Source organism: Pongo pygmaeus, chromosome 15 (assembly GCF_028885625.2).
Source record: "Pongo pygmaeus isolate AG05252 chromosome 15, NHGRI_mPonPyg2-v2.0_pri, whole genome shotgun sequence".
NCBI classification, from domain to species: Eukaryota; Metazoa; Chordata; class Mammalia; order Primates; family Hominidae; genus Pongo; species Pongo pygmaeus.
The window spans coordinates 62734982-62748174 of record NC_072388.2 but is presented as its reverse complement, the minus strand read 5'-3'; the positions used below and the strand labels follow the sequence as shown (position 1 = coordinate 62748174).

Genomic DNA, 13193 nt, shown 5'->3' with positions numbered 1-13193 from the left:
GGGCCAGGTATGGTGGCTTACGTCTGTAATCCCAGCACTTTGGGAGGCTGAGGTAGGAGGATCACTTGAGTCCAGGAGTTCAAAACCAGCCTGGGTATCATAGCAAGACTCCCATCTCTACAAAAAATTAAAAAGTTAGCCAGGCGCAGTGATGTGCACTTGTAGTACCAGCTACTTGGGAGGCCGAGGTGGGAAGATCACTTGAGCCCAGGAGTTTGAGGCTGCAGTGAGTTGTGTTCATGCCACTGCACTCCAGCCTGGGTGACAGAGCAAGACCCTCTCTCAGAAAAAAGAGGGAGGGTACCCTCAAATTGGCTTTACAAAGATATTTTCTCAAAGAGCACACAAAAAAAATCAATGAAAAGAAAGATAAAGTCACTTGCTTATCGTCCTGCTCTATGAATTTCGGCAAAGCACTGCCTGATTTTCAGGGCTGATTCCTTGTAGACCCTGTACATACAGGCTATACGCTTTCATAACATATTAATGATGAATCGCTACATTTCAATTCAGACATTTTAATCTTTTCTTGCATGTGTTATTCTGAGTCAGGGGTGTTGCCACAATTGTCTCACCTTAGCTTAAGTTTTTGCTAAAATAAAGCAGGCTGTGTAAGTTAATTAGGCCATTCTACTGTCTCTATCTGCCTCTAAAAAAAGGTTCTGAAACAAAGAAAAATAAAAACTTTCTTATGAGCAGGGATCCTGAGCCTCTTATATTACATGAAATCTCTTTCTCATATTACTCCAGGGATCATTAAGCACATGTGAATTTTGTGAAATACGAGTCTGCTTGCTGTGTGTACAATGCCAAGGGCCTTTAAGACTACCACCAACAGCCTTTGGTTCAGTAGTACTTCATGCAGATAATATTGTCCATCATTTTTTTTTCTCAAATAGCTAATAATCCTGCTATGAAAGCAAAGGTGCCTTCAGAAATATATACAAGTGTCTGCCTTCTTTTCTTCCTTCCTCCCTCCTTTCCTTCTTTCCTTCAACGACTCAGGGTGAAAGAATCATTACAAATTCACTGATAACAATATAGAACTTAACTTTGGGAAATCTATTCATTTCGCCGTAAAGCCTTCATCTTATAGGTATGGGAACTTCTTGGTTGGTATCTCTTGAAGGTACCTGGCTAATGTGAACAGACTGCCCAGCGTCACCTTGACATTACAGTATTGGCTTTCTACCAGTCCCCCTAGACAGCAATGTGTCCAGCACCACGATTCCTCTAAATACATCATTAAAGGAAATCATTCAGACTGACCAGTGCACATATATCACATTTACATTGCAAAACAGTCATACTACTCTCCAATTGTAAAGCAGATTGTATAACCTACTATAATTCAAAACATGCTATAAGAAACCACTCATTTCTCAGTAATTTGCTAATTATTTTGAGCTACTTATGAGCCTGAGATCACTAATATTACTTAAAGATGCCCTCCATATTCTGGATGTGAAAACTTGCTATGGATTGAATAGGTTAAGGCTAAGATTTAATGAATTTTCCAGTGAAAGTTGTTAAGGAAACTCCCTCTTTCAAACTGTTCTTTGAAGTGTATCAAAGAGGGTATGGTACAATACAAAGAAAACTGTCCTAGTCAAAACGCAGCTCCACTGCTCACTAGCTGTGGGACTCTGGGCAAGTAATTCATTCTTTCTGAGCCACAGCCTCTTTCTCAATTGTCACAGATTTTTTTTAAATCTACTTCATAATGTGGTTGTGAGGCTCAAATGAGATAATGTATGCAAAAGTGCTACATAAGTTACAGCATGCTACATAAAAGTCAAAATGTCCACTCTGTTATGGGGAAGAAAATATTACTTGATATGTATAATAATAATAATAATACTACAAGTGCTCAAAGAGATACTACGGGAGAACAGAGGAGGGAGCATGTTATCTCAGCCTAAGAGAGAGCAGGGCTCACAGAGGAAACTGATTCTAATTGTCCTGGGGATGGATAAAGGATGTATGAAGGATGGATGGGAGGATGACTTCTGCTGCTGGAGGAGGGGCCGGGGGAGCTACAAGGGAAACAATCTGAATGAAAGCACACAGGCTGGCAGACCAGGGAGAGTATGGCCCCTTAAGGAACCGTGGGGTTGGAGCACAGAGTGCTTATGGGGCATGGTGGGAGATAAGAGCAGAGAGAAAGGCAAGCACTGGACCAGCAAAAGCCTGAACCACGCCAAGAAGTCTGGACTTCATCTCACATGTGACAGGGAGCCATTGAACAGAAATGTTAAAACCAAACAAAAGAAAAAGCAGAAAAAAAACCAGACGTCTGGTTTACAATTTTTTCCTATATATCATGAAGTTTCTACTCCAGCCATGTGCTCTTGGACAAGAAATACTTTGAGAATAAGATTTTGGCCATAAACATAGAAAAAGAAAGTATGATGTACATATTGAGTCCCTAGTCTGTGTTAGGCACTGTGCTAAGCCCCTTTGTCTCCCTTACTGTTCATCTTCAAAATGCAGCTGCAGTGTGGGAACTCTCATTCACATTTTACAATAGAGGAAACTGAGACTCAAAAGATGAAATCTCTCCTCCAAGTTCAAAGAACCAGTGATTGGCAGAGCCAGCATTAGAAATCTGATTTACCTATTTATTGCAGGCAAAACGTTACATGCAACCAAAACATCATAGAAAAACAATAATTTTTTTCCAGTTAAATGAAAGCTTGATTCCAACTACATCTGAATATTCAGACATTATTTTTAAGTCCTCACCGAAAATTTTAAAAATTCTTACCTCAAGTATAACCTCTCAACAATTTAAATGTTTGTTACTCTACACAAAGTATACAATAATTACTTTGAAAAGGCTGATATATACAGATACTATCTATTCTAACAGCTATTGATTTCCATCTCAGCTCAAAATATAGAAGCAAATCATTCAAAACAGATTTTTTTTTGCCAAATCACTCAATATGGCATCAAAACAGATCTTTAATTTAAAGGAAAATATCAGAAAAAAAGTAATCTTGGCATCTTTACCATAAATGACTCAGAATCTATGACTTTGAGTAACATTCTAAAAATGCTGCATAATACTGCCCATAATCTTAAAATTACTTTAAAACACATAGTTCCATAAATATTTTCAAAGATCTGCTATAGCCTTATTTCTTTTATACTAGCTAACTTTACTCAACTCCAAAATTTGCTTTATCAACAAAGGTAGAAGGTCTAGTGGCTAGTGAATTTTCAAAATACAACACAAATATTGCCAAACTCCACAAGAAGCACTTTTTAAAAAATGACACCACTTATATACATGCACACATGATTCACATGATTGAAAGGTCATTCATTTATAATATTACCTCTCCTCCTATCAGGACAAAATAAGGATGTGCATTCATTCTTTCATTTATTTGAGATGGAGTTTCGCTCTTGTTGCCCAAGCTGGAATGCAATCGCACAATCTCAGCTCACTGCAACCTCCGCCTCCCGGGTTCAAACAATTCTCCTGCTTCAGCCTCCCAAGTAGCTGGGATTACAGACATGTGCCACAACACCTGGCTAATTTTGTATTTTTAGTAGAGACGGGGTTTCCCCACGTTGGTCAGGCTGGTCTTGAACTCCTGACCTTGGGTGATCCGCCCGCCTCGGCCTCCCAAAGTACTGGGATTACAGGCATGAGCCACCGTGCCCGGCAAGGATGTGCATTTAAAAGAAGCTACACAAAAAGATAAGAAGTAAGTACAAATAATGCCAAGCAAACTACAGTTTACTATTTAATTTTCACCGCAAATAAAATGCATACACTCAGTAAGAAACTGGAGATAGCAAATTCCTTGCAGGTATTCCTTACTTTCCCAGAGAGCTAAGACAGAAATAAAGAAATTTAAATATACTAAAAGGTTTCTACAGTTGGAAAAATACAGATATATTTATCTCCATAAGAGAGACGGAAATCAGTGTGACTTGCAACTAGACAAAAATAAGGTTTCCACAGTTTCTGTGGGTGTTACCCCCATCCAATCTTAATTACCTTGCAAAGAAATATGGAGATCGTCGATGCCCCAGGAACCCTGTTCATCTTCGGTGGGAAGCTCAGGACTAGATGCCATTCTTTGACTCAATGGAGATTATATCATGTCCATCTCAGTTGAAGAAGTGAACTGAAAGTGAAATGGATAAATGTTCATTAATAACTTTGCAGCTCTGTTTCTAGTAAACATGCATTGCCAGAAAACAGCAGCAACCAAAAACTGTCCTCCAAAACAAGTATGGCTTTCTAGTGTGTGTTTCCATGGTTCATGAAGAACAAAGTAACTACGCCTTCTTTTTGAATCATAATCAAGATTTTGCCCTATGACCTATTCATGCCCTTTGGAGCTGCTTTCAGAACTCCAGAAGAACTAGCATTGTGGATTCTATACCAGTGGTGAAAAGGAAAGCCAGGCAATTCGATGTAATAACTTGTCTAGAGGAAGGAAAGTTGACACAAACTGATATCTTAGGCGTTAGTGTTACGTGATTGTTAGCCTTCAACCTTCAAGGATTTTCTTTAAAACTTTTTTTGAACTTAGTTCCTTTTCTGCCCCAGTTATGTTGCCATTTACTGGAAACAACAAGAGCTGAGCCTGCATAGCTTGCAAAGTGAAACTAAAAATCAAATATTTCAAAAAGAATATTTTAATGAGTTATCTAATATACTGAATTATTTTCCCAAGGGCTTATTTTTCCACCTACACATTTCTTCCCCTCACCCCACCTTGATTCTTAAAGAATCCTTCCAGTGAGAGCAGTTTTTACTTCATACCTCTTTAAAAGCATTGCTTCATGTATTTATTTACCACTATTAGTTTCTGGAGGATGAGTATAAAACACCGACTTCTCCCACATGGATGATCAAATAATAAACCTAACCAAGCATATAAAAATATAAAGTAGATTGGGGGTGTACATAGGGATGGATAACTGTACAGCTTTGTGATCAAGCAAGCATTGCAAAATATTAATGTTAGAATCTATGTGTTGACCATATAGGTATTCACCTTTAAATTCCTTTAACTTTGCTGTATACTAGAAATTTTGCATAATAAAATGCTGGGGGGGGGCGCGGAACTAAAAGATAAATATGAGGCCAACAGCCAGATACAGTCAATCATATTAAATATTAAACAGAACACTTCAAAAAATACAAAGAATAAGAATCATTAAACAGTCCCTGCTAGTTCAAAAATCTTTCAATCCTGCCTGCCCCCTCTGTTTATCATCCACATCCCTTTTATTATCTCTTGCATGGATCACTGTTGTTAAAGATTTCAGCTACCAAATTAACTTGACTAATTAATGATTAATTTGTTTATCCTCCGAATTAAGATGAATCACAACCAGCCTGAGGTAAAAGAGTTGCTATATGGAATTGAGAGATTCTAACCAAAAAGAAAGGCTGTTTATTAGTTCACCATGAGCCTTGGCAGCCTGATGAGTGATAAAGATACAAACATCCTCAGCTTTGCGATATACTGAGGACCTCCACCACCCCTTCCCATACTCTGGGGCTCCTGAACCCAAAGTGGAAACAAAGCACTTCTTCATTTTGGCACCCTAAGATTTGAATTCCAGAATGAATTTTCTAAGGGCACACACTATTCCATGTCATCGCTATTTAAAACAAAAAAAGGATAATAGCAATATTATACAAGTACTCACTGTATACAGGCACTGTTATAAGCACTTTGTATATACAACCTCATTTAATCTTTATAACAATGGTAAGAGTTAGGAACTATAGTTATCTCCACATTTGAAAAGACAAAGCTTAGATGCACCAGTATGATTCACAATTGTCTAAGGACACACAGGTAATAAATGATGGAGCCAAGACTTGAATCCAGGTGGTTTGGGCTTCAGAGTTCATGCTCTAAACCAACACGTGATGGTGCCTCCTAAGGTAAGTGAGAGTTTGCCATATGTCATTTATTTTTGTTTTCATTCATTTGCACAACAAATAATTATATAGGCTGGATGCTGCTCTCAAGAGATGCAATCCTCTGAGAATGATAAATGAACACAATATTAAGCAAAATCCTCTAATAAACAAGTACAGAAGGTACTCTGAGAGCAAAGGAGACCGCATGCCCCATCACTTAAAGCTGGAGATGGATGTGACTGTCAGGAGTTGCAGTGGACTGAGTTCTTATGTCCCCCAAAGTCCATATGTTGAAATCTAATCCCCAATGTCACGGTATTAGGAGGTGGGGCCTTTGGGAGGTGATCCTCATTAATGGGATTAGTACCCTTATAAAAGAGGCCCAAGAGAGACTCCTTACCCCTTCTACCATGTGAGGATAGACTGAGAGGATGGCCATCTATGAGGAAACAGGCCCTCATCAGACATTGGATCTTCTGGACTTGATATTGGATTAGATTTCTGTCATTTACAAACTACCCATTTTATGGTATTTTGTTATAGCAACTCAACAAGACAAGTGTGTACTTTTTACAAAATAGCATTTCATGTGAAATAGTCCTATTAGAATTAGCATTATTTGGACAGTACCTTGAATTTGGTAAGAATGTCTCTGAGAAAATCCAAATCAGTATAATCAGAAATGACAAAGATATTACAGCTGATCCCTCAGAAATACAAAAGATCCACTACAACAACTCTATGCACACAACTTAGAAAATCTAGAGGAAATGGATAAATTCCTGGAAACACAATTTCCCAAGATTGAATTGGGAAGAGATTGAAATCTTGAGTAGACCAATACCAAACTCTGAAGTTGAACCAATAATATTTTTTTTAAAAACCTACCAACCAAAAAAAGCTCTGGACCAGATGGATTCACAGCTGAATTCTACCAGAAGTGTAAAGAGGAACTGGTACATATCCTACTGAAACTATTCCAAAAAATCAAGGAGGAGGGACTCCTCCCACTCATACTATGAAGCCAGCATCAGCCTAATACCAAAATTTGGCAAAGACACAACTAAAAAAGAAAACTTCAGGCCAATATCCCTGATGAACATAGATGCAAAAATTCTCAACAAAATACTATCAAACTGAATCCAGCAGGACATAAAAAAGTTAATTCATCACGATCAAGTAGGCTTTATTCCTGGGATGCAAGGTTGGTTCTAACATATGCAAATCAATAAATGTGATTCACCACATAAACAGAATTAAAAGCAAAAACCATATGTCATCTCAATAGACACAGAAAAACTTTTTATATAATCCAACATTTCCCTTTGATTTAAAAAAACCCTCAACAGACTAGGCATTGAAGGAACATACCTCAAAATAATAAGAGCCATCTATGAAAAAACCCACAGCCAACATCATATTCAACGGGCAAAAGCTGGAACAATTCCCCGAGACTCAGAACAAGACAAGGATGTCCACTCTCACCACTCCTATTCAACATAGCACTGGAAGCCCTCGCCAGAGCAATCAGGCAAAAGAAAGAAATAAAAGGCATCCAAACAGGAAAATAAGAGGTCAAACTATCTCTCTTTGCTGATGATATGATTCTATACCTAGAAAACCCTAAACACTCTGCCAAAAGGCTACTAGAACCGATATGTGATTTTAGCAGGGTTTCAGGATGTAAAATCAATGTACAAAAATTAGTAACATTTCTATACACCAGTAACATCCAGGCTGAGAGTCAAGAACATAATCCCGTTTACAACAGCCACAAAGATAATGAAATATCTAGGAACACAGCTAACCAAAGAGGTGAAAGATCTCAAGGAGAATTATAAAACACTGCTGAAAGAAATCAGAGATGAGACAAATAAAGGGAAAAACTTTCCATGCCCATGGATTAGGAGCATCAATATCATTGAAATGACCATACTATCAAAGCAATTTACAAATTCAATGCCATTGCTATCAAACTATGAACATTCTTCACAGAATTCGAAAAAAAACTCTAAAATTCATATAAAACCAAAAAGGAGCTCAAATAGTCAAAGCAATCCTAAGAAAAAAGAACAAAGCCAGAGCCATCACACTACCCAATTTCAAAATATACTCTATGGCTACAGTAACCAAAACAGTATGGTACTGATACAAAAACAGACACAAAGACCAATAGAACAAAATAGAAAACCCAGAAATAAGGCTGCACATTTCCAACCAAGACTGACAAAAGTAAGCAATGGGGAAATGACTCCCTATTCAATAAATGATGCTGGGATAACTGTCTAGCCATATGCTGAAGAATGAAACTGAACCCTTCCTTATCTTTCACCATAAACAAAAATTAACTCAACATAGATAAAAGATTTAAATGTAAGACCTCAAACTATAAAAATCCTGGAAGAAAACCTAGGAAATACTCTTCTCAACATAAGCCTTGACAAAGAACTTTTGGCTAAGTCTCCAAAAGCAAAAGCAACAAAAAACAAAAATTGACAAATGAGATCTAATTAAAGAGTTTCTGCGCAGCAAAAGAAACTATCAACAAAGTAAACAACCTACAGAATGGAAGAAAACATTTGCAAACTATGCACTGACAAAGGCCTACTATTCAGAATCTATAAGGATCTTACAGAAATCAACAAGCAAAAGACAACCCCATTAAAAAACGGGCAAAGGACATGAATAGACACTTCTCAAAAGGAGACTTAGAAGTGGCCAACTAACATGAAAAAATGCTTATCATCACTAATTATCAGAGGAATACAAATCAAAACCACCAAGATACACCATCTCACACCAGTCAGAATGGCTACTACTAAAAGTCAAAAAACAACAGATGCTGGTGAGGCTGCAGAGAAAAGAGAGTGCTTATAAACTGTCAGTGGGAAAGTAAATTAGTGCAGCCACTGGGGAAAGTAAATTAGTGCAGCCACTGTGGAAAGCAGTTTGCAGATGTCTCAAAGAACTTAAAACAGAGCTAACATTCAACCCAGCAATCCTATTGCTGCATACATACCCAAAGGAAAACAGATCATGCTATCAAAAAGACATATGCACTCATAAGTTTATTGCCACGTTACTCACAATAACAAAGACATGGATTCAGCCTGGGTTCCCATCAACAGTAGATTCGATAAAGAAAATGTAGTGCATACACACCATGGAATACTACAAGCCATAAAAAAAGAACAAAATCATAGCCTTTGCAGCAACATGGATGGAGCTGGAGGCCATAATCCTAAGCGAATTAACACAGGAACGGAAAACCAATAATACATGTTTTCACTTAAAAGTGGGAGCTAAACATTGAGAACACATAGACATAAACATGGGAACAAAAGACGCTGCAGACTTCCAGAGGGGTGAAGGGAGGGAAGGCAGCATGGGTTGAAAAACAACCTATTGGGTACTATGCTCACCACCTGGTTACAATATACCCATGTTACAAACGTGCACATGTGCCCTCTGTATCTAAAACAAAAGTTGAAATTTAAAAAAATACATAGAATGTCTCTGAAATTTAAAAAAAAAATGGCCATTTAATTGAATATTAATCAAATATAAGGTATCAAATATAGGGGAAAGAATCATTTGTTGTATTTACATTAAAAATAAAAACAAAACAATAAAGACAAGTTGTTAACTGGAGAACCAAGAAGTATTCCTGTCCTCAATTGGCATGTGGAATTCACTGTATTGTATAATAAAGATGTAGGAAAAGACCAGGCACATGCCTATAGTCCTAGTTACCCAGGAGTCTGAGGTGGGAGGATTGTTCAAACCCAGAAGTTTGAGGCAAGCCTGGGCAACATAGACAGACTACCTCTAAAAAGTAAATAATAAAAATAAATAAATAATAAAGGTGTCAGAAAAAAAATAGATAACATAGCACCCCCCAAAAAACAATCAAGATCTTAAAATAGCTGGATGTCTAAGAAGTTTCCGTTTTTAACCATGAAAATTTATTAGCAAACAAGGCAAAAGATATATTCATAATTTTTTACTTCCTGGACAATTTCTTAGAGCTTCTAGAAATGTCTATCAAAAGTAAAACCAAACTTTGAAGACTAAATCAATTGGAAGTGTTAGATTATTAACCCAAATACTGTCATAGCACAATTATTTGTCAAAACATGCTACACAGGCCATGAGGATATAATTGAAGAGACTTATTGATGACATTTCCAACACAATTGTTTTTGGTGAGAAACTGCTGACATTTCTAGGGAGGAATTTACTTAACAAATAGGACCCATGAAAAACTGGAACACAGTAGAAAAGAAAAGTTCCAAGGGACTTCTCAGGATTTGAATTTAGAAGCTAGAAAGGCTTGTGAAAAAGGAAGGCAGAAGAAAGACTGAAAGGCCAGGTGCAGTGGCTCATACCTGTAATCCCAGCACTTAGGAAGCCAGAGGCAGGAGAACTGCTTGAGACCAGGACTTCAAAACCAGCCTTCATCTCAACAAAAAAATCAAAAAAAATTAGCTGGGCATAGTGGCATACATCTGTAGTCCTAGCTACTCCAGAGGCTGAGGTTCCCGCCTCACTTGAGGCCAGGAGGTCAAGGCTGCAGTGAGTCGTATTCATGCCACTGCACTCCAGCCTGGGTGACAAAGCAAGACCTTGTCTCAAAAAAAAGAAAAAAACAAAAAGGAAAGAAAGAAGAGTGAGGGTTTAGCTAAGGGCTACATTGAGTCTCCCGGGTCTCTAGCAACCGAAATCTATCACTGTGTTTTGACTCCTCTAAGGAGAATACAGCGGCTGTGCCCAGGTAAATTCCAGCCCAGAAGAGCTTTCCTGGGTACTCCTTCCGGCCTTACTTTTTCTTTTCCAATAAAAGTTACTACAATTATGTAACAAAGCCAGGGTTTACATTAAAATAAGTAAAACTATTCTTTTTTTTTTTTTGAGATGGAGTCTTGTTCTGTCACCCAGGCTGGAGTGCAGTGGTGCAATCTCGGCTCACTGCAACCTCTGTTTCCTGGGTTCCAGTGATTCTCGTGCCTCAGCCTCCCTAGTAGCTGGGATTACAGGCACATACCACCACACACGGCTAATTTTTGTATTTTTACTAGAGATGGAGTTTTGCCATGTTGGCCAGGCTGGTCTCGAACTCCTGACCTCAGATAATCAGCCCGCCTCAGCCACCCAAAGTGCTGGGATTACAGGCATGAGCCACCACTCCTGACCTTAAATGAAACTACTCTTAAAAGTGAATAAAATCTTCAGAAATATAACCAAAGATTGGGTGAAGAATGTAGTGGCATTAAAGCTTCTAAAACGAAGTGGAATAATGTGGGATTGTTTTTAAAATTCATGTAAATTAATATATACGCTTTTACCAATGGCATAAGCTATTTGGGGGTTTTGGTTTTGTTGTTTGTTGTTGTTGAAGACAAGTTTTCATTCTGTCATCCAGGCTGGAGTACAGTGGTGCTATCATGGCTCACTGAAACCTCAACTTCCCTGGGCTCAAGCCATCCTTCCACCTCATCCTCCCAAGTAGCTAGAACTACAGGCACACGCCACCACGCTTGGCTAATTTTTAAATTTTCTGTAGAGGCAGGGTCTCACTATATTCCCCATGCTGGTCTCAAACTCCTGACCTGAAGCCATCCTCCTGCCTCACCTCCCAAAGTCCTGGGATTACAGGTGTGAGCAATTGCAGCCAGCTGACATAAACTACTTTGAAATGACTGTGGTTTGCTTATGCAATAATCCCGTGGTGTCAACTAAAACCTCAAAACACTAGTGAGTTTCCCTTTTTTAAAGAAATCTTGGCATTTACTCTGGTTTTTTCAACTAAAAGACGAAATTTTAATAGAGAGTATCTGAAATGAAAGGAATTATGGGTGATTTTTATTTTCTTTTTATCTGCATTTTAAAAATTTTAAATGACGGATGCATATTTCTACTGAAATAAGAATAACAATTTGGCTTTTATTTTAATGAAATGACAGCAAAATGAGAATAAGGTATTATTAGTTCAGGTTCAGTTCTTCATTCCTTATTCAATAGAACCTGTACATCTATGTCTTCATAACAAGGAGAAAAATACTCTATTGACAAAAATGAAATATTTTTAAAATTCTCTGAGTGTGTCAGAAATTTCTAAAAAATACTCCCAAAGTCTTTTTGGTAGCTCAATGGTTTTCTGTTTTCTCATTAGTAGACAGTTTGTTAACAAGCCCTGCCAGTCTAACTGAAAGTCTAACTGAAAAACCACTCTGTCAACGGTGAGGAAGAAGCATGTGTCCCATCTTTAAAGGTTGACCAGAAGGTATATCATAACAGATGTAGCATTCACGTTATTTCTTTAACAGAGTGATTTTAAAGCCAGCATTTTCCCTGGGGTGTCTCTCCTGTTCTTTTTCCATTCTTCAGCTATACTGTGTTATTTACAGTCCACCTAGGAATTTGGAAGGATCTTCTCCTTTATCAGTTAAATTGTAGAGCTATTCCTAGCAATTGACAGTCCACTTACAAGCTCACAGCAGAAAGTTGGTGAAACACTGCAATAAATTTGTTCATCTTTTTCCCATTAGCTTTTCCCCTTATTATTTATCCTGTGGTCATCATTTGACTAGAAGCAATTGGTGCATATTCCCAGGTCAGGTGATTTGTAAGGTCCACTCTATTCCCTCCTCCTGGGCACTTTATTCTTCTAATGACACCATACAAATGCCAGAACAATCAATCCTATCATATGGTCTGGCTGTGTCCTCACCCAAATCTCATCTTAAATTCTAACTCCCACAATTCCCACGTGTCATGGGAGGAACCTGGTGGGAGGTGATTGAATTATGGGGGTGAGTCTTTCCTGCACTGTTCTCATGATTATGAATGAGTCTCATGAGATCTGATGGTTACTATTAGGTGGAGTTTTCCTGCACAAGCTCTCTTTTTGCCTGCTGCCATCCATGTAAGTCGTGACTTGCTCCTCCTTGCCTTCCATCGTGATTGTGAGGCCTCCTCAGCCATGTGGAAGTTTAAGTTCATTAAACCTCTTTTTCATCCCAGTCTCAAGTATGTCTTTATCAGCAGCGTGAAAACGAACTAATACACCTATCTATGCATTACATTTTTGGAAAACAAAAATGTAGCAATTCTCAAATCATGATGCCACTGGGCTTGCAATCTCACAACAAAGCAGTGTCACCAACCAATACCAACTGTGGCGAGAAACCACCCACTTAACCCATGATCAGAACATCCTGAGGAAATGTAGCCACTTCCCTAAAAGAGGCTTCCACTGGCCCTGACCCAGTCCCAGATGCTCTGAACT

General features: G+C 38.2%; 1 protein-coding gene across 10 annotated transcripts in view; it reads right to left on the bottom strand.

Moving 5' to 3' along the window:
- SYNE2 (spectrin repeat containing nuclear envelope protein 2) overlaps positions 1–13193 on the bottom strand; it is a 433601-nt gene that overhangs the window by 307132 nt on the left and 113276 nt on the right. For all 10 annotated transcript variants that reach the window (XM_054449822.2, XM_054449816.2, XM_054449824.2 and 7 more), the window contains one exon: positions 4016–4145. In XM_054449822.2, coding sequence (XP_054305797.1) covers positions 4016–4094 — 79 coding nt within the window. In that variant the 5' untranslated portion in view covers positions 4095–4145. The remainder of the gene's footprint in view (positions 1–4015; positions 4146–13193) is intronic.